Source organism: Arvicola amphibius, chromosome 4, assembly GCF_903992535.2.
Source record: "Arvicola amphibius chromosome 4, mArvAmp1.2, whole genome shotgun sequence".
Lineage (NCBI taxonomy): Eukaryota > Metazoa > Chordata > Mammalia > Rodentia > Cricetidae > Arvicola > Arvicola amphibius.
Window position 1 is genome coordinate 105926876 of NC_052050.1, and position 27078 is coordinate 105953953.

At 44.7% G+C, this 27078-nt stretch overlaps 1 protein-coding gene across 2 annotated transcripts; it reads left to right on the plus strand.

Moving 5' to 3' along the window:
• Nucleotides 1–215: 215 nt before the first annotated feature.
• On the plus strand, nucleotides 216–6091 carry Smim7 (small integral membrane protein 7). 2 transcript variants are annotated; one of them, XM_038327505.2, is made up of 5 exons: nucleotides 220–335; nucleotides 423–464; nucleotides 1039–1091; nucleotides 4161–4251; nucleotides 5393–6091. In XM_038327505.2, the coding sequence occupies exons 1-5, from the start codon at nucleotides 310–312 to the stop codon at nucleotides 5406–5408; spliced, it is 228 nt and encodes a 75-aa protein (XP_038183433.1). In that variant the 5' UTR covers nucleotides 220–309; the 3' UTR covers nucleotides 5409–6091. The 2 variants fall into 2 exon arrangements, with proteins under 2 accessions (XP_038183432.1, XP_038183433.1); XM_038327504.2 differs by lacking the exon at nucleotides 1039–1091 and having other exon boundaries at nucleotides 216–335.
• The last annotated feature ends 20987 nt before the right edge of the window (nucleotides 6092–27078 follow it).

A 27078-nucleotide genomic window follows, 5' to 3' on the forward strand; every position in this document is an offset into this window, starting at 1 on the left:
CAACTGTGTGCACTCTGAGCCGGAGTGCAGCCAAGGAGCTCACAACGCCCGTACCCCGTCTCCGGGGTGGCTCAGGGCTCAAGCGCTCAGTTTCCTTGTAGACGCAGAACCCGCAGCCCCGCCAGCGGCCAAGCAGAATCCACAGTGGGGACGCCTCAGCACGCAATACGGAGCATGCGTGCGCACCTCAAGCTCCGCCCCATGGGTGGCATCACGCTACATCCGGAACTCAGTCAGTGTTGATTCGGTATTGGTCGCCCTTCCTCACGGCGTCCTTTTCCGGTCCTGGCACCCTCCTCGGCTGTAAGGATGATCGGAGACATCCTGCTGTTTGGGTAATAAGAGTGAGGGTGTCGGAGGCTGAAGAGTGGCAGCCGGACGGGGCGGGGGCGGCCTTAGTGACCGTAACTATCCCTCCACAGGACGCTGCTGATGAACGCCGGGGCCGTTCTCAACTTTAAACTGTGAGTAGGCCGCGCTGGGCGGTGTCCCCACACCCAGGCCCCGCCCACGCCCTAGGTCACGGCTAGCCCCGCCCCGGGCGTGGTCCACGCCCCTCTAGTCCTCCCTCTAGCCACGCCTCCGTGCTGCCTACCAAGGCCTTGACTGTTTAAATCTGTAGTCTCTAGGCCCGGAGATGACTCAGCCGGTAAAGGCGCTTGGTGCCAAGCCTGAGTACCTCAGTTCGATTCCCGGAGCCTGCATGGTAGAAGCTGAGACCCGACACCTGTGGATTGTCCTTTGACCTCCACACAAATGCTGTATAGCATGGCACACTCATTCCTCTCAGTCACAAATTAGTATTAAAGAAAAGATCTGCACCCTCTGTTCATCCCTCACGTCTTTCACCGGCGTTTGGGACCACTCTGATTCCCCTGTCTGTGGCTGCACACCCAGCTGTGACGACTAGACTGGTTAGTAGTGTTCCTGAGAGAGGTGTATCACTGCTTCAGGCCACACAGCAAGTTGGAGGTAGGTTCTGGCCTTCTGCACTGGGTGACAGGGTCAGGAGACCCAGAGCTGTTTATGTTCATATAGGAAAAAGAAGGACACACAAGGCTTCGGGGAGGAGTCGAGGGAACCCAGCACAGGTAAGCATGGCTTCCTGCCAATCTACATGGTCTGATCGCTGGCCCTGTGCTCTCTCACCACCCTGTGCTTTTCCATCTTCTTCCTTCTACTGTTGAGACATGGTCTTGTAGAGCTGCAGGTAGCCTCCTAAGTTTTGGGCTGGCAGGAGTGCCGTGCCCACCACATTGCCAGCCAGAGGGTGTCACGGGGTGACAGGAGGGTGGCAGAGGCCCTTTGGGTGACCAGTGCTGTCACGGTGGAACAAAGTCTGAGGTTGGAAGGAGCAAGAGGCAAGAGTCAGGACTGGAAACTGGGTTTTCCTTTTCTTTTTTTCTTCCTTTTTTGGAGGCACAGTCTCCTGTGTCCTGGGCTGGTGTCAGTTTTACTTGTAGCCTGAAATAGCCTCAAGCTCCTGGTCCTCCTGTCTCTACTTCCTGAGTGCTGGGGTGGCAGGTCCATGTCACTGCTCTTGGCTTGTCAGGTGCTGGAAATGGAGCCCAGGGTTCAGTGTGTGCTGGGGAAGCCCACTTATCTACCAACCCACCCACCTACCCTCCCACCCGTCCACCTTCCCACCTGCCCCTCCATCTACCCTCTCAGCCACTCACCTTCCCATCCACCCATCCACCTACCCATCTGTCTATCCTGCTACCCTCCCACCCATCTGTCTACCCTCCCAGAAATGGTCAGATTGTGGGTGACAGCATTGGAATAAAGGGCACCTGGACCCCATCTGGAGCCTCTGCCTTCTCCCGCATGCTGTGGCAGTGGCCTCCTCCAGCCATGTTCCTCCTGCCCTACCCTGTCCTGCACCCATGTCCTGTGTGTGAGGGAGTGCTCATGATGTCATGCAGAGGACAACTGCAGAAGTCCATTCTCTCTCTGTCCTGTGGGTCCACCTGGTGCTAGGGACTGACCTCAGGTTCCAGGTTTGGTGGCATGTACCTTTACCCACTAAGCCGTCTTACCCGTGTGGCTTATGAGCACATGAGCCAGGCTCTGGCCTATCATCCTAGCCATCCATTCATACAGGAGGATGTGTGCACAGGCTAACAGTACAGGATTGGTCAAAGCACTCTCATAGAAGGGCGGGGCCACGTGTGTGTAGCAGTCAGCCCTTGCAGCTCCTCGGGTGGAGCCACGCATGTGCAGCAGTCAGCCCTTGCAGCTCCTCGGGTGGAGCCACGCATGTGCAGCAGTCAGCCCTTGCAGCTCCTCGGGTGGGTCCCCTCTGCACGTATGCACTTGCAGTCACTTCTCCTGTGCCTCTTTCCTTCAACACCTGAGCCTTCTCATTGGCTGCCTAAGAGGCTTGGGAGACATATGTCCCAGTTGTCCTGGAGCATTTCTGGGCAGGTATACATGTCTTGTTTTCCCTGTGTGTCTGAACTGAGGAACCAGGGCCTGGCCCAGTCTCCCGTCCTGTTTGTGAGGAGCAGTCTTAAGTTTTTCTTGTTTTATGAGAAACGTGTGTGCGCACACACACACTGTGCTGTAGCTGATGTCTGGTCACCAGGTTGGCACATGAACATCTTAACCCAGTGAGCCACCCCGCCAGCCTGCTACAAGGGTTTGGGCTTTGCTCACGGTGCTTTCTAAACATCTCTCCTAGTGTCTTTGTCCCTGTCGCAGTGGTGCGGTAGCAGACGGGACTGTAGACGGACAAAAATGGTGCTGCTGGCTGCTAAGCGGGTGCCGTGGGAATGCCCACACTAGTGAGAAGAGTGGGACAAGGGTGGCGGGTGGCTGCGAGTGGTTCCAACCTTGCATTGCTTGCCAGGTGTTCACAGACAGCCCTTGCCTGCAGGTGCTGCCCTGGAGTCACCCTATAGATCACCTGATCACCAGTTATTTTGATTCTGGAGAAACTAGGAGGATGGTTGACTTCAGACCTGGAAGAAGTTTCTAGAAAGTCAGTCTTTAGGCTCACTTTGTTGTTTTGATTTTTTTTTTTTTTTTTTTTTTTTTTTTTTTTTTTTTTTTTTTTTTTTTTTTTTTTTTGAGGCAAGAGCTCATATAGCCCAGGATGCTCAAACTTGGCAAACCTGGTGAGGGCTAGAGTTACATACAGGTGCCACCATGCCTGAGTGTCATTTTTGTGTCTCACATAATATGTTTTTTGCTATTTTCCCCTACTTGAAAGGTGAAATTATTGCCGGGTCATAGAAACAGTGAGTTGGGTATGGTGGCACACACCTGTCCGCCCAGCAGATTGAGGAGGATCAGGACCTCAAGGTCATCCTCAGCTACATAGTGAGTTCAAGGCTAGCCTGGGCTACATGGTACTCTGTCTCCAAAAACAAAGCAAAGCAAAACAAGACAAAACCCAGCTAAAAATCAGGGCAGGTGATGGGCCTCTGAGGTCTTACTTGGTGGGGGTGAGCAGGCAGTATGGAGGCAGTTCAGACTCCGAGCCAGCCTCAGCCCTTGAGAGACCCAGTCTCAAAACCTAACCTGCAGAGGCTACTGAGACAGTCCAGCCAGCAAAGGCAGTTGCCACCAATCCTGATGGTGTGAGTTCAATTCCCAGATTTCTCACTGTAGGAGAGAATTGACCCCTAGTCTGTCCTCTGACTTGAACATGCCTTACTATGTTTAAAAAAAAACAAAAACAAAAAAAAGGTCAACATTTTAGCTGGATGGTGGTGGCACATGCCTTTAGTCCCAGCACTCAGGAGGCAAAAGCAAGCGGATCTCAGTAAATAAAGACTAGCCCCGTCTATAGAGGGAGTTCCAGACCACTCGTACTACACTGAGAAACCCTGTCTTGAAAAAAATCTAAATATTAAATGAATGAAAAGTCAACATTTTAAAAAAGCAACAAAACAATCAAGCAAACAAGAGTGGTGGCAGGTGCAGGGTTTATGCTGTGCTGTGGACCCAGAGCTGGCAAATTCTCAGTCTAGCAAACCTGGACCTGATAATCCCAGGACAGACTCAATATTAGACAGACTTAAGTCACATGCCTTTTCTAGCACCAGGCAGAGTCTGGGGATTGGTGATCCCCAGTGATTGTTGAGGAACTGCCACAGTTTGGATAGCAGTGAGCAGGGTGACGGCCTTCTGAACCATGCTTTCTGGCTTTGCAGGAGACAACATCCGGGAGTTCTTACTGAGCCTGCGGTATTTCCGGATCTTCATCGCCCTGTGGAACGTGTTCATGATGCTCTGCATGATTGTGTGAGTCCCGCCCTGCTTGGTGCTCGTACACCTACGCCATTGGTGTTCCTGACACACTCACAGTGTGCCTGTGTGTGCATGTGTTTAGTCAGAGGGCAGCTTGTGGGAGTTGGTTCTCTCTTCCCATCATGTGGGTCTAGGGAATCCAACTCAGGTTGTCAGACTTGGCAGCAGGCACCCACTGATGCATGTTGCCAACCCCTGGTTGACTTGCGAGGGTGCAGGGTCTCTACCAGGCTGCTTGTAACAAGGTTGGAGTGTGGGCTCCAGGTCCCACCTGTCCATGCTTGTCCCATTCCTGCTGCTTGTGTTAACCTATACTTGGTGGTGGCTGCCATGTCCAGCAGGCTGTGGACTCCTTTCTCAAAGGCCTTGGTAGAAGCCAGCAGGAACGGTCACAATTGGCTTCTGTTTTATGGTCACTCTCTTAGATTTGGTTTATTTATTTGGTTTTTTAAGACAGAATCTCACTGGTGTAGCCCTGGCTGGCCTGGAACTCGCTCTGTAGACCAGGCTGGCCTGGAACTCACAGAGATCCACCTTGCTTCTGCTTCCTAAGCGCTAGGATTAAAGGAGTATGCCATCATGCCTGGCATGATTTTAATTAATTTTTGGGGATGGAGTCTGACTGCGTAGGCCAGGCTGCCCTCTGCCCTCAAACTTATGATAGCTCTGCCACAGACTTATGGGTCCTAGGACCCTGAGGTGATTTTTGTAGATAGTGCGGTAGGGATCTGAATCGGCCTCCCCCCCCCCCCCCCCCCCCCCCCCCCCCCCCCCCCGGCAGACAGGCCACAGTGTGAAATGTGAGTGTGGGGGTGGGGTGCACGTTATACAGTGCACGTGTGCAGATCAGAGGGGAGCTTACAGGAGTTGGTTTTCGCCTTCCACCATGTTGTTCTGTGGCTCAAACTTGAGCCGTCAGGTTTAACAGTAAGCACCTTTACTGATGAGACCTCCCAACATGATTCTAGGTGATGATCGTGGAATGTAACCCCCAACAGTGTGCTCGAGATAGTGCCTTGCTGTGTAGCCCAGGCTGGTCTGGAGTGTGTGACCTTCTTGGCCTCCAGAGTGCTGGGATAGTCAGCACGCATCCCCTTCCCATCCTCATGGCCGTTCTCCTTCCTGACTTTTCCAGACTGTTCGGCTCCTGAGAACCCAGAGCTCACTGGCTGACTGTCTAGGCTCCGTTTCTGTTCTGATGATTTCAAGAATGTTTCTCACCGGAAAACCAGGGACTTTCCCGGAAGGCTCAAGTTCATCTGGGTGGAGAAGGCCCACTTCCCAGCTGCCTGACTCTCATCAGCCATGGTTCCAGCTCTGCTCTGGGATTTCAGGACAAAGTCATGCTCCTGTAGGAGAAAGACACACCTAATCTTTCATTTGTCCTGGCACCCCACCTCTCCCAGAATCTCAGAAGCCTGTCCTGGCTGCTAGGCTGACTTGTTAGGGGTTGCTTTGGTTTGATTTGTACGGATTGTTCTTAATCAGTATGATCATGAACTGGGGGCAGGGCTGGCTGTGACAGGGAGCAGCTGCTTATGCGCTGCAGGTCCATGCTGGGGCCAGCAAAGCCTTGCTTTCAAATGCTCCCTCCAACCCCATGACAGGGTCCACCTGGGGCAGCTGAAGTTACCCCAGGACTTGAGTCAGTCCTGCCCGAAGGACACCAGCGTCCTCTTTAGGCCCTAAGCTGATAGAAAGCCTATAGGGCCTGGGTGACATGTGTGGCTTCTGTGGAAGAGTTGCTGGTGGTAACAAGTGAGCAGACGCCTTGCTGTACTTTCAAGCTGATTTAACAATTTAATAAAGTGACTTTGGGGCCACCTCTCCATCACTGCTTGGTGGCCATGACATTGCTTGTGATATTGGCAATATACTCCGAAGGCTCATGTTTCCGAGTCTGAGTGAGGTGAGCTCAATGATAAAACGCAGGAGATCCAGAGGTCGCCATGCCATCAGTGCTGAGATGGGGGACCGGCTGAGATGCTAAGGGGAGGTATTTGAGGGCATCCGCAGCTGGTTTGCTAGGGAAGTTTTCATTTTGGTTTGTTTTTGTTGATTTTTTTTTATTTGGTTTGTTTTTTTGAGGCAAGGCTTCTCTATGTAGCCCTGAGTGTCCCTGAACTCTGTAGACCAGGCTGGCCTCAGACTCACAGATATCTGCCTGCCACTGACTCCCAAGTGCTGTGATTAAAGGCGTGCGCCACCACAGCCCTGATGTTTTTGTCTTCTATATAGTGTTCTGTTTTATGTGTATAGGTATTTTGCCTGCGTGCATGTCTGTACCATGTGCATGCTGTGGATTTAGAGCCAGATGTGAGCTGCCATGTGGGTGCTGGGTCTTTTGAGAGTGACCAGTGCTTTTAACCACTGAGCCCTCTCTCTAGCCCCTCTTTTTGGCTGTTTTTAGACAGAGTCTCAAGTACCCCAGGCTAGTTCAGGCTCCCTTGAGTGCTGAGATGAGACCCCAATTGTGTACCACCACATCAGGTTTTTTGTTTTGCTTTGTTTTTGTCTTTGAGACTGTCTTGATGCGGTCTGTGCTGGTTTAGAACCTTTAATCCCTCTGCCTCAACCCATTTCTAGCTAGGATCACAAGTGTGCATCACTGAACCCAGCCACAATAGCATTTTACAGCAGGATGCTCCTGCGAGTGAAGAGAGTCTGATGATGTCACTGAACCAGGTCAGATTGAAGCTCAGGGTTGCGCAGCTGCTGCAAGCATTGCCACCCTTAGCATGCCTGACCTCTTCACTCTCTTATTAGAATGAAGACTCATGTCTCTGTTGGCTGATCCCCCAGCCTTGTATAGCCTGGATGCCTTTCTGCCTTCCTCTGCTTAGGACCATGGTTTCTGGGAAACAAGGCTTCCGTTCATTCTGGAGAGGAATTGTGCTGTCATAGGGTTTGCATTCCATTGTATTCTAGAGAACTATTATCTCATTGTTAAGTTCGGATAAGTGTTTCTGGACACTGTTTATGTGATAAATCTATCTGGTTGCCTTTTTTTTTTTTTTTTTTGATGCTGGGCCAGGGTCCTTCCTGGCCATGCCCTCAGCCCCATAGAAGTGTCTATTTAGAAAGTTGTTTAGAAACTTCTTGGGCTGGAGATGTGGTTCAGGTAGAGTGACAGCCTAGATTCGCCAGTGAGGGGCTGGGGGCATAGCTGGGGGGGCTGTCCAGACTGAGATGTGGGAGGTTCTGGAAGCTGTGATTCTGCTGCACTATTAATCAACTGCTGCTCCTTTCCCCCGCTGTCACCAGACCTGTGTGATCTGACGTGACAAATCCACTTTGTGATCCTGAAGGTCAAACCTGTTCCCTGGCCTTAGCCCTGAGATATGGAGTTTCTTTGTTAGGTTCTGAGCTGCAAGCTGTAAAGTGCTGTCTCCTCTCTCCCATTGCCCAGCACAGCCTGAACGAATAAGCCTTCTTTTTACCCCTTCCTTACAACACTGACAAGCAGGACAAATGTCTGCAGGTGGCTTTGTCAGCCGCCTTGACAAACGTGCAGCGTGTCTACTCCTGCCCTTGGAAGTATGCCACCAGTGGAGAATTGTGGAATTCCATGCATCACCTAGGACCCAGGTGCAGCCCTGTGACCTGACTCTTCAGATGAGGGGTGCCTTAGGTCACTGAGCAGCTCAGAAGGGCCATGCCCCAGGCTGGCAGCAATGTCCACTCTTTAGGGCCTTCAGGGTTCTATGGGCTTCATGGTAAGCAAGACAGTACCAAGAGCAAGAGCTTGTGGAAGAGGCCATGGTGTGCTAGGAGTGGGGTCCAGGGCCTCTCGTCAGGGCACAGCCATTCTGCATTTTCATCTGGACTCTGGTGAGAGCTAAATTTCACTGTCCCAACATGGCCTGAGTGGAAGGTGTCACCATGCACTGCCCCTGCTTCTGGAAGGCTCCCACTGGTCACGGCCCTGGAATGACACCTCAGACACCATAGCTGGCTTGGCCAGAAGATGGTTTTCAGAATGCATCAATTTCCGGCATGGTGCTTTTCTGTTTTGTTTTTTTGGCAGGTGTGTTGTTTTTTAGTTTGTCCACCACATGCATGTGGCTGTCTGTGATGATCCATCCTCCGCTCTGCAGCATCCTGCAGATACTGTGATCAAATGGACACTTCCTGGTTCTCCCGCCAGCAAGTTCTGCACCTCCACCCTCTTCCTGGCTTTGAAAGTGTGCTCGTGGTCACACTGCTGTCACATGCGTGGCTTTTGGCAGCTCATCTGGTGGTGTGCGTGGTGATGAAGATGTTCCCCAGGGTGCTTGGTCCGCCTCAGCAGCAATCTGCTCGCTCTGGTCAAGTCTTTCCACCTCTACATGCTGGTCACTGAATGATTATAACCAATGGACTCGTTAGCTGGCCAGCACCCTCACCCCCACCCCATAGTCACTCTGGGCAGAGGCTCTCTGGAGCTGCATGTGGTACATGAGGTTTGTTTATTAAGTATTGCTTTAGTGTCTTACAGCTAACTGTCTAAAGATTAATATTTTTTCATGAACATAAGTGTTTTACCTGTATGTGTGTCTTTGTACCACATCCGTGCAGTGCCTGTAGAGGCCAGAAGAGAAAGCTGGTCCCCTGGAACTGGAGTTACGGATGTTGTAAGCCACCATGTGGGTGCTGGGAATGGAACCTGGGCCCTCTGCTAGAGCAGCCAGTGCTGTAGCCTTGAGTCAGTCAGTCTTCAGCTAGCTAGGAATCTAGCTGACCAGGTCAGTGATGTGGGAAACAGACGGAAGGCCAGTTTCATTTTCTGGTAGCTAGGGTCCCTGCCCAGGCACGATGGACTTGCTGATCATAGCCAGGCTCTCCTCTGAAATGGCTGGACCTGAGTCAGGGCCAAGCTGCGACAGCTTGACGCTTTCCTTCTGTCCAACCCCTTCCTTATCCTCACCAAGTTTATATGAAGTATTAGACACCTCACCTGCCCCACCAATCCTCCACCCCCAGTAGAGAGCTCCTGTACTAGAACAAGCTGCAGGCCTGGAGACTTGTCCCCACCTTGCCTACCAAGTCTCAGCTTGCAGCTGGGCTGCAGATGGGAATCCACTCCCACAGCTGCTCCAAAGACCTGCTGGAGGCCTGTCCCTGCGCTTCCACTGGTAACCACAGACTAGCCTAGCAAGGGGCTGCTGGTGACTGGCACATGAAATCCCCAACAGCCTTTGCAGCAGACACTTCCTGGAGCTGTAAGGGCTGTCAGCCAGCACCCACTGCCACTGAAAGTGCCACCCCGTCACTCAGTTCCAAGTGTGCCATCCTTGTAAGTTGTTTTACTGCCTTTCAAGGTTGATAATCTCTAACTGAAGGCAAGGCATCTCCTCTTCCCACCCATTTCAGGTTAGGGAGGGTGACCAGGGACCTGGCTGCAGACAGGACAGTATCTCCACATATTGTGCGCTAGAAATCCACAGGACGAGGAAGCAAGTGTGAGAGTGGAAGCAGGAGCAACCTTCTGTACAGATTCCCACTCCTGAAATGAGCATTATTTTATCCAGGGGGCAAAGGCTTTGTACTAGTCGGGGTTCTCTAGAGCATAGAACTTATGGAATGAAACTCTCTATTTACTTATAAAGGGATTTATTGGAATGACTTACAGGCTGCAGTCCAGCTAGTCCAACAATGGCTGGCTGTGAACAGAAAGTCTAAGGATCCAGTAGTTGCTCAGTCCATGATGCTAGATGTCTCAGTTGGTCCTCTGTATGTTGGGGCAGCACCGCCGGTACCGCCGGTACCCGCCGGTACATCTGTAGATGCTGGAATCCCAAAGTCAGCTCCAGTGTCAGATGTGCTAACAGCAAAGAGCAAGGGCTTCCTCTTCTGTGTTCTTATATAGGCTCCTGGCAGAAGGTGTGGCCCACGTGTGTCTTCCCACTTCAAGATCCAGTTCACAGGTGTGTCTTCCTACCTCAAAGGTCCAAACCAGGAGTGGAGTCACCTGCTTCAAACCAAGTAGAACATCTCTCACAGGTGTGCCCTCCATTTCTGGATTATAGTTCATTCCCAGTGTAGTCAAGTTGACAGCCAAGAATAGCCATCACAGGTTCCATTATCAAGTTGGCTATTAAGGGTGCTAGAGAGACGGCTCGGCAGTTAAGAGCACCGACTGCTCCTCCAGAAGACCGGGTTTAATTTCCAATACCCACATGACAGCTTGCAACTGTCTGTAACTTCAGTTCCAGGGAATTCAACACCCTCATACAGACCTACATGCAGGCAAATTAAATAAAAGTAAATATATTTTTTTAAAAGGAGACTGTTAAAAAATGGAGGCAGAGACTCATGCATCCCAAGCTGGCCTCACACTTCCCCTCAGAGCCGTACCACGTGCACTGGGGACAGCTGTCCCCTCAGAGCTGTAATGCTCTCAATCTTTGTAGGAGAAAGGGTCACATAAAGAACACCCTCCCCCTGGCTTGATCCAGGCTCCCAAATCTTGAAAATATCTCTATCTCCGTGACCCAGCATTAATGGCCAAACAGTTCTTCCAGGTAATGCTGAACTTTCCCACTACCTTACTGTGCATGCTCCAAAAACCCCATACAAGCCATCCCTATGCCCAGCCCTCTGCGGTCTCTCTTCCCAGTCAGAAGCAACCACCATTCAATGTTCCTCCCCAATAAGTCTCTTCTGTGAGCTGTGTTGCATTGTATGACTCTGTGATATTCCTTATTGCCCTGATTGCCAAGGTACCCTTGCACCAGAAATACACTTCCATGGTGCTGAGACTTGGATAGGCTCTCCTGGTGCTTGTGCTCGCCTTGGAGTGGGGAGCACCGGAATCTGCAGTACTTATGACAGAAGGACCTCTAAAAGAGATGGTTTGTGAACAGATTAATAACTCCAAAATTATCATTTGTCCTAAAGAGCCACTACCTGGCCCCTCTAAAGGAACTACAGACTTCCAGGTAGGTTCCCTCACTGGGAAGGACTGTGCTTGATTGACAGGGGAGAGATGCATCTGCATGCCTGTGTCTGCAGTGCTGCAGATAGTTCCCTGTCTGGAACCCACCCTTGATCATGTCCTGGCCTCTCATGTTCTCAATCCCAAGAATCCAGTGGCAGGTAATCCTCTGTGGTTCCAGTGTGAATGAGTATAAAAACTGATGATCAGGAAGTAAACATTCTGTTAATACAAATGAGCACAATTCTTCAAATAGTACATAAATAAAGAAAAATATCAAACCAGATAGTAGTTACCATTGACAGGAAAAGGAGAGACCTGTTAGGTAATATGCCATGGTAAGAGTATAAATAAAAATACAATTAGAAATTATGTAATAAATGCATGCTGATGTCTAAGAAAAGACATTGTTTTATAGATTTCAAAGAAATAAAACACATGACTCAAATGTCAACAGGTATAGACAGACTATAGAGTTGCATTAGAGCTATTTCTTCTCTCTTATTTCAGACTTCTGTGTATATTTGCATTCGTAATTATAGGTTTATCATACATTCCAAATGTTTATCTTCTTTAATTATTTGCCTTTTCCAAGTTATGCCACCTCCTCTTCTAATGCACGGATAGAGGGCTGTGTAGTAAACCCTCTGGGTGTCTTAAATGGGCAACGTCATTTCTTCCATTCTCTGAAACTTGTCTGCTGTCATTTTGCTCTGTCATGTGCTGTTTTCTCTGATCCATTCTATAGTGCAGAAACACTGAAGTTGGGAGTGTCAGAGACCAGCTTCGACAAAAATGCCACTTACCAGGGTAGGGTTATAGGGATCAGAAAGATAGAAAGAGAATGACATGAGTGAAATTAATAAAACTGAAAACAGCATAGTGCGGGGAGTTCAAGTCAATACTCAAACCACCCACACTTAATTTCCATTTGCTTAAATACCCAACCCAAAGTTGAGGAATAAGATGGAAAAGTGTATTAACATGATACAAGGAAATAAACATACAAGTTGAAGGTTGCGGGCTGCAGTCTTAAACATTCTGTTGCTATGACAAGTAAGGCTCACACAGTTAACAATTTAACAGTATTGGACAATATTTACTTTCTCAGGGTCTATAACTTGTGACTTGTAAAGATAATTTGAAAAATAAGCACCTAAAGATAAGAAAACTTCTGCTAGGGAACTAAGCAAATGAACCCTCCACCTTCCCTCCTGCAGAGAACTGCTCTGGAACAAGATAAAAAAAGAAAAAATACAAAGGAGCCCATGACAGGGCCCCTTCACATTCAGGAAAGCCCTTGGTGCAAGCAGATGAGGAAGGTGTGGATGGCCAGAATGGTTCCCACTGTATGCCTCTAAAGGATCTCATCAAAGAAGATTTAAATGAAAATTTGTGTGAAATTCTTGAAAAATCTAAATATGATACATGTATGAAGAAGGAACTACCTCATATCTTTAAAGGAAGAGAACAGCTAAGGGTAATCCCCTTGAATTTTTTTCTTACTTTTTTAAATTGATTGTTATTGAGCACTTCTCCTCCCATTTTCCTCCCCCTTCCCCCTCCCCTTCCCTCTCCAGTCCTAAGAGAAGTCAAATGCCCTGCCCTATGGGAAGTCTAAGGCCCTCCCCACTCCATCCAGGTCTAGGAAGGTGAGCATCCAAACAGACTAGGCTCCCAAAAAGCCAGTACATACAGTAGAATCAAAACCCAGTGCCATTATCATTGGCTTCTTAGTCCACCCTCATTGTCAGCCATATTCAGAGAGTCTTATCTGATCGATCACATGTTTGTTCAGTCCCAGTCCCCCTGGCCTTGGTGAGCTCCCATTAGATCAGTCCTACCGCCTCCCTGGGTGGACACACCCCTTGCAGTCCTGACTTCCTTCCTCATCTCCTCCCTCCTACTGCTCTTCATCTGGACCTTGGGAGCTCAGTCCAGTGCTCCAAGGTAAGTCTCTGTCTCTATCTCTATCCATCTCTGGATGAAGGTTCTATGGTGATATGCAAGATATTCATCAGTGTGGCTATGGGATAAGGCCAGTTCAGGCACCCTCTCCTCTGTTGCCCAAGGACGTAGCTGGGGACATCTCCTTGGACACCTGAGAACCCCTCTAGAGTCAAGTCTCTTGCCAACCCTAAAATGGCTCCCTTAATTAAGATATCTTCTTCCCTGCTCCCATATCCACCCTTACTCCATCTCAACCATCCCATTCCCCCAAGCTCTCCCCAAACCTCCCCTTCTCCCTTCTCTTTCCCCATCTCCCCTTCCCCCAACCCACGTGCACCCCCGTGCTCCCAACTTTTGCCCAGCGATCTTGTCTATTTCCAATATCCAGGAGGATAAATATATGTTTTTCTTTGGGTTCAACTGCTTATTTAGCTCCTCTAGGATCACGAATTATAGGCCCAATGTCCTTTGTTTATGGCTAGAATCCACTTATGAGTGAGTACATACCACATTCATCTTTTTTGTGTCTGGGTTATCTCACTCAGAAAAGTGTTTTCTATTTCCACACATTTGCATGCAAAATTCAAGATGTCATTGTTTTTTTACCACTGAGTAGAACTCTAAAGTGTATATGTGCCACACCTTCTTTATCCATTCTTCTATTGAGGGGCACATAGGTTGTTTCCAGGTTCTGGCTATTACAAATAGTGCTGCTATGAACATAGTTGAACAAATGCTTTTGTAGTATGATTGGAAATCTCTTGGGTATATTACCAAGAGTGGAATTGCTGGATCCTGAGGTAGGTTGACTCCCAGTTTCCTGAGAAACTGCCACACTGATTTCCAAAGTGGTTGCACAAGTTTGCATTCCCACCAACAATGGATTAGTTAGTTACCTTACTCCACATCCTCTCCAGCACAGGCTATCATTGGTGTTTTTGATTTTAGCCACTCTGACAGGTGTAAGATGGTATCTCAGAGTTGTTTTGATTTGCATTTTCCTGATCGCTAAGGAGGTTGAGCATGACCTTAAGTGTCTTTTGGCCATTTGAACTTCTTTGGTTGAAAATTCTCTGTTCAGTTCAGTACCCCATTTTTAATTGGGTTAATGAGAATTTTAATGTTTATTTTCTTGAGTTTTTTATGTATTTTGGAGATCAGACCTTTGTCTCCTGCGGGGTTGGTGAAGATCTCCCATTTAGTAGGTTGCTTTTTTGTCTTAATGACAGTGACCTTTGCATTACAGAAGCTTCTCAGTTTCAGGAGGTCCCATTTATTCATTGTTGCTCTTATTGTTTGTGCAACTAGGGTTATATGTTGGAAGTGGTCTCCTGTGCCCATGTGTTGCAGACTACTTCCCACTTTCTCTTCTATCAGATTCAGTGTGGTCAGATTTATATTGAGGTCTTTAATCCATTTGGACTTGAGTTTTGTGCATGGTGATAGGTATGGATCTATTTTCATTCTTCTACAGGTTGACATCCAGTTATTTTAGCACCATTTGTTGAAAATGCTTTCTTTCTTCCATTGTATAATTTTAGCTCCTTTGTTGAAAATCCAGTGTTCATAGGTTTGTGGATTAATATCTGGGTCTTTGATTTGATTCCATTGGTCTACATCTCTGTTTTTATGCCAATACCAAGCTGTTTTCATTACTGTAGCTCTGTAATAGAGTTGTAGTCAGGGATGTTAATACCTCCAGAAGTTCCTTTATTGTATAAGATTGTTTTGGCTATTCTGGGTTTTTTGTTTATCCATATGAAGTTGATTATTGTTCTCTCAAGGTCTGTGAAGAATTTTGTTGGGATTTTGATGGGGATTGCATTGAATCTATAGATTGCCTTTGGTAGAATTGTCATTTTTACTATGTTGATCCTCCCAATCCAAGAGCATGGGAGATCCTTCCATTTTCTGGTATCTTCTTGAATTTCTTTCTTCAAAGACTTAAAGTTCTTGTCAAACAGATCTTTTACTTCCTTGGTTAGAGTTATCCCAAGATACTTTATACTATTCATGGATATAGTGAAAGGTGATGTTTCTCTGATTTCCCTCTTTGCTTCTTTGTTCTTTGTGTATAGGAGGGCTACTGATTTTTTTGAGTTGATCTTGTATCCTGCCACATTACTAAAGGTGTTTATCAACTGTAGGAGTTCTTTGGTAGAGTTTTTGGGGTCACTTGTGTACACTATCATATCATCTACAAACAACAAAATTTTGACTTCTTTCTTTCCAATTCAAATCCCCTTGATCTCCTTATGTTGTCTTATTGCTATTGCTAGAACTTCAAGCAATATATTGAAGAGATATGGAGAGAGTGGACAGCCTTGTCTAGTTTCTGATTTTAGTGGAATGGCTTTAAGTTTCTCTCCATTTAATTTGATGTTAGCTGTCGGCATGGTGTATATTGCTTATATTATATTTAGGTATGAACCTTGTATCCCTAATCTCTCCAAGACCTTTATCATAAAGGGGTGTTGAATTTTGTCAAATGCTTTTTCAGCATCTAATGAAAATTATCATATGGTTTTTTTCTTTCAGTTTATTTATATGATGGATTACGTTGATAGATTTTTGTATGTTGAACCAGCCCTGCATCTCTGGGATGAAGTTTACTTGATCATAATGGATAATTTTTTTGATGTGTTCTTGGATTCGGCTTGCCAGTATTTTATTGAGAATTTTTGCATCGATGTTCATGAGTGAGAATGGTCTGTAATTCTCTTTCTTGGTTGAGTCTTTGTGTGGTTTTGGTATCAGGGTAACTGTAGCTGTAGAATTCTGCATTGAAACCATCTGGTCCTGGGCTTTTTTGGTAGGGAGGTTTTTGATGACAGCTTCTAATTCCTCGTGACTTACAGGTCTATTTAAATTGTTCACCTGGTCTTGATTTAATTTTGGTATATGGTACTTATCTAAAAAAATGTCCATTTCTTTTACATTTTCCAATTTTGTGGCATACAGGCTTTTGTAGTAAGTTCTAATGATTCTCCAAATTTCCTCTGTGTCTGTGGTTATGTCCCCCTTTTCATTTCTGATCTTGTTAATTTGTGTGTTCTCTCTCTGCTGTTTGATTAGTTTTGATACAGGTTTGTCTTGTTGATTTTCTCTAAGAACCAACTTTTTGTTTCATTGATTCTTTCGATTGTTTCTGTTTCTAATTTGTTGATTTCAGCCCTCAGTTTGATTATTTACAGTCTTCTACTCCTCCTGGCTGAGTCTGCTTCTTCTTTTCTAGAGATTTCAGGTGTGCTGTTAAGTCTCTAATGTGAGCTTTCTCTGTTTTCTTTATGTGGGCACTTAGTGCTATGAATTTCCTCTTAGCACTGCTTTCATAGTGTCCCATAGGTTTTGGTATGTTGTGTCTTTATTTTCGTTGAATTCAAGGAAGACTTTAATTTCTTTCTTTATTTCTTCCTTGACCCAGGGGTGGTTTAGTAGTTGACTGAGTTCAGTTTCCATGAATTTGTAGGCTTTCTGGGGGTAGAATCGTTGTTGAATCCGTGGTGATCTGATAGTACACAGGTGGTTACTACAATTCTTTTGTATCTGTGGATGTTTGCTTTCTTACCAATTATGTGATCAATTTTCTAGAAGGTTCCATGAGATGCTGAGAAAAGGGTATGTTCTTTTCTGTTTGGGTGGAATGTTCTATAGATAGCTGTTAGGTCCATTTGGTTCATTACATTTGTTAGTTCTCTTATTTCTCTGTTAAGTTTCTGTCTGGTTGACCTCTCCATTGGTGAGAGAGGAGTGTTGAAATCACCCACTATTAGAGTGTGGGGTTTGATCTATGCTTTGAGTTCTAGTAATGTTTCTTTTACATATGTGGGTGCTTTTATATTAGGGGCGTAGATATTCAGGATTGAGACTTCCTCATGATAAATTTCCCTGTTATTAGTATAAAGTGTCCTTCTCCATCTCTTCTGATTGATTTTAGTTTAAAATCAGTTTTGTTAGATATTAGTATAGCCACACCCGCTTGTTTCTTTGGTCCATTTGATTGGAAAACCTTTTCCCAACCCTTTACTCTGAGGTAGTGTCTGTCTTTGTGGTTGAGGTGTGTTTCTTGTAAACAGCAGAATGCTGGATCCTGTTTTCATATCCATTTTCTTAACCTGTGCCTTTTTATAGGTAAATTGAGTCCATTGATATTAAGTGATATTGATGACCAATGGTTGCTAACTCTGGTTATTTTTTCTGGTGCTAGTGTTTGTGTGTTTTCCTTCTCTGAGTTGTGCTGGTGGAGGGTTGTCAGATGTCTATGTTATTATGGGTGTTGTTGGCTTCCTTGGTTTGTGGTTTTCCTTATAGTATTTTCTGTAAGGCTGGGTTTGTTTCTACATTTTGTTTAAATCTGTTTTTGTCCTGGAATATTTTGTTTTCTCCATCGATGATGAATGCAAGCTTTGCTGGGTATAGTAGTCTGGGCTTGCATCCATGGTCTCTTAGTGTCTGCAGCACATCTATCCAAGACCTTCTGGCTTTCATGGTTTCCATTGAGAAGTCAGGTGTAATTCTGATAGGTTTCCCTTTATATGTTACTTGACCTTTTTCCTTTGCAGCTCTTAATAGTCTTTCTTTATTCTGTATGTTTTGTGTTTTGATTATTACATAGCGAGGGAATTTTTTTTATCCAGTCTATTTGGTGTTCTGTATGCTTCTTGTACCTTCATAGGAATATCCTTCTTTAGGTTGGGAAAGTTTTCTTCTATAATTTTGTTGAATATATTTTCTGGGCCTTTGAGCTGTAATTCTTCTCCTTTTTCTACCCCTATTATTCTTAGGTTTGGTCTTTTCACAGTGTCCCAGATTTCCTGGATGTTTTGTGTTAAGAATTTGTTGGATTTGTTGTTTTCTTTGATCCATGAATTTATTTCCTCTATAGAATCTTCAGTGTCTGAGATTCTTTCTTCTATCTCTTGTATTCTGTTGGTTTTACTTGTCTCTGTTGTTCCTGTTTGTTTACCCAGATTTTCCATATCCTGCCATCTTTCTGTTTGTGTTTTCTTCATTGCCTCCATTTCATTTTTCAAGTTTTGAACTGTTTCCATTACCTGTTTGGATGCTTTTTCTTGGTTTTCTTGGGTATCTTTGAGAGATTTATTCATTTCTTCTACCTTTTTGTTTGTCTTCTCCATTTCTTTAAAGTAGTTTTTCACATCCTGTTTAAGGTCCTCTATTATTTCCATAATGTTACGTTTAAAGTAGATTACTTCTACTTCTGGAAAAGGGTGTTCAAGTTTTCTTGTTGCGTGATCCTTGGATTCTGGTGTTGTCATGTTGCCTTTCAGGTTGTTGGAGGAATTCTTGCATCGGCGCCTGCCCATCTCTTCCTTCAAATGCAGCCAGGAGAGCTTGGCATCTTGGTCCAATCTTTGCTGTGACAGACTCTCTGGGTAGATCTCCTCAGTGCAGGAGCATAAACTGTTCCTGGGCCAAGGAACTTGCAGACAATAGGGCAGGCTTGGGAGAGGCAGGGTCATGTGGAACAAAGAAGCCCCTGCAGCAGGAGCTGGAGGGGCCCTGTGCTCCGTTCCTGGACTGTCCACCCCAGGATGGCACACACTCACCCATCTGGATGGATATCCTCAGCACAGGAACAGGGACCTTGGTAAAATTCTTTAAAAAATATAAATATGCTAGATGTATGAAGAAAGAACTACCTCATATTTTTTATTGAAGAAACTTAAAGTTATTTTATTGAAAAATAAGAGATCAAAAGGAATAGTCAACAATATCAAAGACATACATAATGCTAAGTATTGTGTTAAGCAAAATGATACATTAGCTTATTTCATAGTGCATATGAATAAGTTTCTTAAATAAGGAAACATTAAATTATCGATGTTTACTGATATAGTAAGAGGTAGTGAGTAAATACATATTTTACCTTAAGCTGCTCTTGCTTCTCTGCTAGTGTGTTCCAGAACTTAAAGGAAGAAAGCAGCTAAGGGTAATCCCCTTGAATTTTTTTTCACTTTTTTTATTGATTGTTATTGAACTCTACATTTTTCTCTATTCCCCTCCCTGGCTCTTCCCTCCCCTTCAACACTCCCCCAAGGTCCCCATGCTCCCAATTTACTCAGGAGATCTTGTCTTTTTCTACTCCCTGTGTAGATTTGATCTATGTATGTTTCTCTTAGGGTTCTCATTGTTGTCTAAGTTCTCTGGGATTGTGATTTGTAAGCTGGTTTTCTTCGCTTTATATTTAAAAACCACTTATGAGTGAGTACATGTGATAATTGTCTTTATGTGTCTGGGTTACCTCACTCAAAATGATGTTTAATCCCTTTGAATTTTTTTTTCTCATGGTTTATTTTTTTTTATATTTAAAAATTTCCATCTCCTTCCCTCCTCCTCCCCCTTCCCTCCGCTCCTCCTCCCCCTTCCCTCCCCTCCTTCTCCCACTTCCCTCCCCTTCCCTCCACTCATACCTCCCCTCCCTCCCTCTCAAGGCCAAGGAGCCATCAGGGTTCCCCACTCTATGCTAAGTCCAAGGTCCTCCCAACTCCCCCCAGGTCCAGGAAGGTGATCGACCAAGCTGAGAAGGCTCCCAGAGCCCGTCCATGCAGAAGAATCAGAGCCCAGCGCCATTGTCCTTTGCTTCTCAGTCAGCCCCCGCTGTTGGCCACATTCAGAGAGACGGGTTTGGTCGCATGATCCATCAGTCCCATTCCAACTGGAGTTGGTGATCTCCCATTAGTTCTGTCCCACCGTCTCCATGAGTGAACGCACCCCTCTCGTTCCTGACTTTCTCCCTCATGTTCTCGCTCCTTCTGCTCCTCATCAGGACCTTGGGAGCTCAGTCCAGTGCTCCAATGTGGGGCTCAGTCACCTTCCCCATCTGTCGCCAGCTGGAGGTTCCCTCACAGTCCTGACTTTCTTTCTCATGTTCTCTCTCCTTCTGCTCCTCATCAGGACCTTGGGAGCTCAGTCCGGTGCTCCAATGTGGGGCTCTGTCATTTTCTTCATCTATCGTCAGGTGGAGGTTCTATGGTGATATGCAAGAAATTCATCAGTATGGCTATAGGAACTGGCCTTTTCAGGCTCCCTCTCCTCAGCTGCCCAAGGAACTAACTGGGGGCGTCTCCCTGGAAACCTGGGAACCCCTCTAGGGTCAAGTCTCTTGACAACCCTCAGGTAGCTCCTTAAATTAAGATATATGCTTCCCTGCTCCCATATCCACCCTTCCTATATCCCAAGCTCCCCATTCCTCCGAGCTCCCCCCATTCTCCCCTTCACACTTTTCTCTCCCCATCTTCCCTTGGCCCAGTCTCGCCCAACCCTCAAGATCCCAATTTTGCCTGGCGATCGTGTCTACTTCCAATGTCCAGGAGGATTACTATATCTTTTTTTGGGAGTTCACCTTCATATTATCTTCTCAAGGATCCCAAATTTATAGGCTCGATGTCCTTTAATTATGGCTAGAAACCGATTATGAGTGAGTACATCCCATGTTCATCTTTTTGGGTCTGGGTCACCTCACTCAGAATAGTGTTTTCTATTTCCATCCATTTGCCTGCAAAATTCAAGATGTCATTGTTTTTTACCGCTGAGTAGTATTCTAGCATGTATATATTCCACAGTTTCTTCATCCATTCTTCCACTGAAGGGCATCTAGGTTGTTTCCAGGATCTGGCTATTACAAATAATGCTGCTATGAACATAGATGAGCATATGCTTTTGTTGTATGATTGGGCATCTCTTGGGTAGATTCCCAATAGTGGAATTGCTGGGTCCTGGGGTAGGTTGATCCCGAATTTCCTGAGAAACCGCCACACTGCTTTCCAAAGTGGTTGCACAAGTGTGCATTCCCACCAGCAATGGATGAGTGTACCCCTTACCCCACAACCTCTCCAGCAAAGGTTATTATTGGTGTTTTGGATTTTAGCCAATCTGACAGGTGTAAGATGATATCTCAAAGTTGTTTTGATTTGCATTTCCCTGATAGCTAGGGAGGTTGAGCATGACCTTAAGTGTCTTTTGGCCATTCGAACTTCTTCTGTTGAGAATTCTCTGTTCAGTTCAGCGCCCCATTTTTTAATAGGGTTAATTGGCATTTTGCCGTCTAGTCTCTTGAGTTCCTTATATATTTTAGAGATCAGACCTTTGTCAGTTGCAGGGTTGGTGAAGATCTTTTCCCAGTCAGTAGGCTGCCTTTGTGTCTTAGTGACAATGTCCTTTGCTTTACAGAAGCTGCTCAACTTCAGGAGGTCCCATTTATTCAATGTTGCCCTTAAGGTCTGTGCAGCTGGGGTTATGCGCAGGAAACGGTTCCCTGTGCCCATTTGTTGTAGAGTACTTCCCACTTTCTCCTCTATCAAGCTCAATGTGTTCAGATTAATATTGAGGTCTTTAATCCATTTGGACTTGAGTTTTGTGCTTGGTGATAGATATGGATCTACTTTCATTCTTCTACAGGTTGACATCCAGTTATGCCAGCACCATTTGTTGAAGATGCCCTCTTTCTTCCATTGTGTACTTTTGGCTCCTTTATCAAAAATCAGGTGTTCGTAGGTTTGTGGTTTAAGATCCGGGTCTTCCATACGATTCCATTGGTCAACTTCTCTGTTTTTATGCCAATACCAAGCTGTTTTCAATACTGTAGCTTTGTAATAGAGTTTGAAGTCAGGGATGGTAATGCCTCCAGAAGTACCTTTATTGTATAAGATTTTTTTGGCTATCCTGGGTTTCTTGTTTTTCCATATAAAGTTGATTATTGTCCTCTCAATCTCTGTGAAGAATTTTAATGGAACCTTGATTAGGATTGCATTGAATCTATAGATTGCTTTTGGTAGAATTGCCATTTTTACTATGTTGATCCTCCCAATCCACGAGCAGGGGAGATCCTTCCATTTTCTGGTATCCTCTTCAATTTCTTTCTTCAAAGACTTAAAGTTCTTGTCAAATAAATCCTTCACTTCCTTGGTTAGAGATACTCCCAGATATCTTATGCTATTTGTGGCTATTGTGAAAGGTGATACTTCTCTGATTTCCCTCTCTGCTTCCTTATCCTTTGTTTATAGGAGGGCGACTGATTTTTTGGAGTTGATCTTGTATCCTGCCACGTTACTGAAGGAGTTTATCAGCACCCTTTTATGATAAAAGTTTTGGAGAGATTAGGGATACAAGGGTCATCCCTTTGAATTTTAAAAGCAATGTATTTCATGTGTGGGGGCAGATACATATGTGAGTCCTTGTCTGCTGGGCTGCAGAGAGCATCTAGACAACAGGACCCCAGCTTTTCACATGCCCTCTCTTTCCTGGTCCTAGGACCCTTCCAATTCACCTTCTTGTGCTTAAGTGAAAAGATCAGACTATAACAAATATAACAAATATGATTTTAAGATAAATAGTGATACTTCTTATTTAATAATAACATCATCCCATTCCCTCATGTTCTCATCCACCTTCCCCTCCCCTTACCAACCCTCCTAGCCCCCAGTTTACCCAGGAGATCTTATCTAATTCCCCTTCCCAGGGCGATGCATGTGTCCTCCTTGTTTCCCCCATTCTCTGGAGTAATACTGGAGGATCAGGAACATCGGTTAAGTAAGGCTCACTCCAACTCATCTGGAGGAGCATCAGCAGCCACAATACCATCAAGACCAGCATTCCTCTGTTCTATACACTGGACCAAGTGCCCAGACAGTCATAGAACTTCATTTTCTTCCTGTGAAAAAACACAAACATGTCCTCAACTCCATATTAAAAGAGGATCAGGGACCTCCGATAATCCAGCCCAAGGATCCTTTCATTTCACCTGAGCAAATGTTGCTTGAGTGCAGTCATGCCAAAATCTATCTGTGACAGACTGCTCCTGGGCATCCACATTCAAAAAACTTAAATTTAAAGAGGGCATAATTTAATGCATTACGTGGTGACTGAGGATAGAACTCCCCCTTTTCTAATTTTAAGTTGTATCTTGAGACTGCCATGGAGAAGTAAGGTGGCCATGGTTTTGCTCCATCTCTCTAATCTCTCAGCATTTCCCCCAGTATCTGACTCTGGGTTTATATTAGAACTCATGCTACACTGGAACTATGGATTATAGTCTGATTATTCTTTGTTTTACATCTAATATCCACTTATGAGGGAGTACATGCTGTGTTTGACTTCCTGAGTCTGGGTTACCTCACTCAGGGTGCTTTTTTCTAGTTCCACCCATTTGTTTGCAAATTTCATGATTTCATTGTTTTTTTTTTTTTGGTTGAAACAGCTTTATTTATCACCCAATAGAAGCAATACACATACAGAAAGACATTCCACATCATCTCCACTTTTCTGTCTAATTAAAATGAAGGTTTTAACTTTAACATAGTAAAATTATATATAAAAACAATTATCAAGCAAGAATTAGAGTTACAATATTTAGTTCATTTACATTTGGCAAATTAAGAAAAATGCTCTATCATGTATCCTACCTTTGTGAGACTAAAGTTTTATATATAATTTATCTTTTATCATAACTAAGGAGAACTATAACTACATATCTTCAACTCTTCAAAGACCCCAGAAGGATATAATATTACCTAAGGAAACAGGGAATGCACTGTAAGCAACTTCCAAAGTTTTAGAATTGACAGAGATATCTTGCTTCCTGGACAGTCACCCAAAATTCTTCTGTAATATTGGGGCATCCATCTTCAGCCTACAGGCCCATAGTATCCAGCAGACTTTTTCATGAAGCAGGAAATTGGAAGATCTGTTTTGCCTTGTAATGGCAAAGTTTATCAGTTGCTTTCTTCTATGTCCTGTAGAATGTCTAGCAGTTTCCTCTGTGGAGCAGGAACCCTGAAGGACCACTCTGCCTTTTGGAAAGTTCAGCTTTTCTGTAGGTCCTGCATATCTAGTTCATACAGCATACCATAAAGCAGTCCAGGCAAGAGCAGTTTCTTATCCAAATGGTTAACCTTGTTATGTTTAAGGCAAATTCCATAACAGGTTTCTTCAATGTCCATCATCATCTCTGAAGTTAATTGGTGCTGCCAGAAGCAGACATGTCTCACTGTTGAGAAAAGTCTAAGTTCTTAAAACATTATAATGTTATATTCTGTAGGTCTTTGGAGTGTTGAAGATGATCTATCTAACTGAAATACATCTCTCTATATCTAGAAAACCTAACTAACTTAATTAAAAGTTTGATTATTGCAGAAGGCTATCTATTAATCTGTATTTCTTAACTATACATTACATTTTAAAATAAGCTGCACAAACATAATACCTTAAACAAGAGTAGATATATACATGTACACAGTGTAACAAAATCAACCTTAAATATATATCAATAGACCATAGACCAGGACCCATACCAATGCAAAGTATTCATCTCTATTTTATATCCCCTTATTATTTTGTTTAGATGACTGTGACCATTAATCACTTATAATCTACCCCCTTTAAATGAAAACAAACATTTATAAGCAATCATTTTGGGAATTTGGGTGTTTTCTCCAACTGCTTCCTGTTGTTTATTGGGCGAAGTATTTTAGGGTTTGCAGAGACCTTTCAGGGGGGTTTGTTCCATCAAATCACATTAGCCTGGTTCTCATCCTCTGTGGAAACAAAAGCAGAACTGCTTTTCCAAAGCAACATATCCTTAAACTCAAATTTTGAAGTCAAGATACCTTTAAAATATATGTTGGTTTAGCTAAGCAGTCTCCATAATCAAATGTCTCTCTGTAGTTAGCTCACTAATAGTCAAAAAATTTAAAGAAAACATAATAATATGCATAATCCAGATTCTCTGTGCATTTTCCCTCTTTACATGACTTTCTTTTTTATGGTTTATTTATTTTTTTAAAAGATTTATTTATTAAGTATACAACATTCTGCCTCCATGTATGCCCACACAGCAGAAGAGGGCACCAGATCTCATTACAGATGGTTGTGAGCCACCATGTGGTTGCTGAGAATTGAACTCTGGACCTCTGGAAGAGCAACCACTGAGCCATCTCTCCAGCCCTATGGTTTATTTTATTTTTTTTATATTTAAAAATTTCATCTCCTCCCCTTCTCCTCCCCCTTCCCTCCCCTCCCCTCCACCCATACCCCCCTCCCTCCCTCTCAAGGCCAAGGAGCCATCGGGGTTCCCTACTCTATGTTAAGGCCAAGGTCCTCCCAACTCCCCCCAGGTCCAGGAAGGTGATCAGCCAAGCTGAGAAGGCTCCCACAGAGCCCGTCCATGCAGAAGAATCAGAACCCGGCGCCATTGTCCTTGGCTTCTCCGTCAGCCCCCACTGTCGGCCACATTCAGAGAGTCCGGTTTGGTCGCATGTTCCATCCGTCCCATTCCAACTAGAGTTGGTGATCTCCCGTTAGTTCTGTCCCACCGTCTCCATGGGTGAACACACCCCTCACGGTCCTGACTTTCTCATGTTCTCCCTCCTTCTGCTCCTCATCAGGACCTTGGGAGCTCAGCTCGGTGCTCCAATGTGGGGCTCAGTCATTTTCTTCATCTGTCGCCAGGTGGAGGTTCAGTCCAGATGGAACTCCACCGATTTCATTGTTTTTACAGCTGAATAATATTCCATTGTGTAAATGGACCACATTTTCTTTAGCCATTCTTCAGTTGAGGGGCATCTAGGTTTTTTCCAGATTCGGGCTATTATGAATAATGGTGCTATGAACATTGTTGAGAAGTGTTCGTGTGATATGATTGCATATATTTTGGGTATATGGCCAAAAATGGTATTGTTGAGTCTTGGTGTTGATTGATTCCCAATTTTCTGAGAAACTGCCATACTGATTTCCAAATAGGCTCTACAAGTTTCCTCTTCCATGAGCAGTGGGGGAATGTTCCTCTTACTCCACATCCTTTCCAATATAAGCTTTCATCAGTATTTTTGACCTTAGTCATTCTGACCATTGTAAAATGGTATTTCAGAGGGATTTTGATTTGCATTTCCCTCATGATTAATAGTCCTGAACAATTCCTTAAATGTCTTTTGGCAATTTAAGATTCTTCCATTGAGAGTTCTCTGTTTAGCAGTGTACCCCATTTTTAAGTGTATTATTTGCTATTTTGGTGTCTAGTGTCTTGAATTCTTTATTTATTTTGGAGTTCAACCCTCTACCAGATGTGAGGTTGGTAAAGCTCTTTTCCCATTTTTAGTCTGTCATTTTGTCCTATTTACTGTGTCCTTTGTCATACAGAAGCTTCTCAGTTTCAGGAGGTCCCATTTATTAATTTTTGTTCTGAGTTTCTGTGCTACTGGTGTTTTATTTAGGAAGTGGTCTGCAATGCCAATACATTCAAGGCTACTTCCTACTTTCTTCTCTGTCAGGTTCAATGTAACTGGATTTATATTGAAGTCTTTGATCCATTTAGTCTGCAGTTTGTGCATGATGATAGATATAGATCTATTTGCATTCTTCTACATGACAACATCCAGTTATGCCAGCACAATTTGTTGAAGATGCTTTCTTTTTCTATAGTACAATTTTTACTTCTTTGTCAAAAATCAGGTGTTTATTGGTGTGTAGATTAATGTCAGGTCTTTGATTTGATTCCATGTGTCCACATGTCTGTTGTTTGGCAATTCTAACCTCTTTTTATTACTATAGGTGTATAATAGAGTTTGAAGTCCCGAATGGTGATACTTTTAGAAGCTCCTTTATTGTATGTTGACCGAGCTTTCTGTCCTGCTCAGTTCTGCAACCGTTCAGCCCCAAAGAAGCATACAGAGGTCTACATTAATTACAAACTGGTTGGCCTATTAGCTCAGGCTTCTTATTAACTCTTATATCTTATATCTTAAACCATAATTCCTGTCTGTGGTAGCCATGGGGCTTGGTACCTGTTATCACCAGCAAGGCCTTTGCATCTTGCTTCCTCTGCGACTGGGTGACAGCTGCAGACTGACTCTTTCCTCTTCCCAGAATTCTCCTATTTTCATCGCCCCACCTCTACTTCCTGCCTGTGACACTGCCTATACTTTCTTCCTGGATACTGG

Coding starts and splice junctions, on each gene's coding strand:
- Smim7 (XM_038327504.2), top strand. CDS start 310: ATGATCGGAGACATCCTGCTGTTTGG. Junction 336..422: donor GGAGACATCCTGCTGTTTGG/GTAATAAGAGTG, acceptor ATCCCTCCACAG/GACGCTGCTGATGAACGCCG. Junction 4,252..5,392: donor ATGATGCTCTGCATGATTGT/GTGAGTCCCGCC, acceptor TGACTTTTCCAG/ACTGTTCGGCTCCTGAGAAC.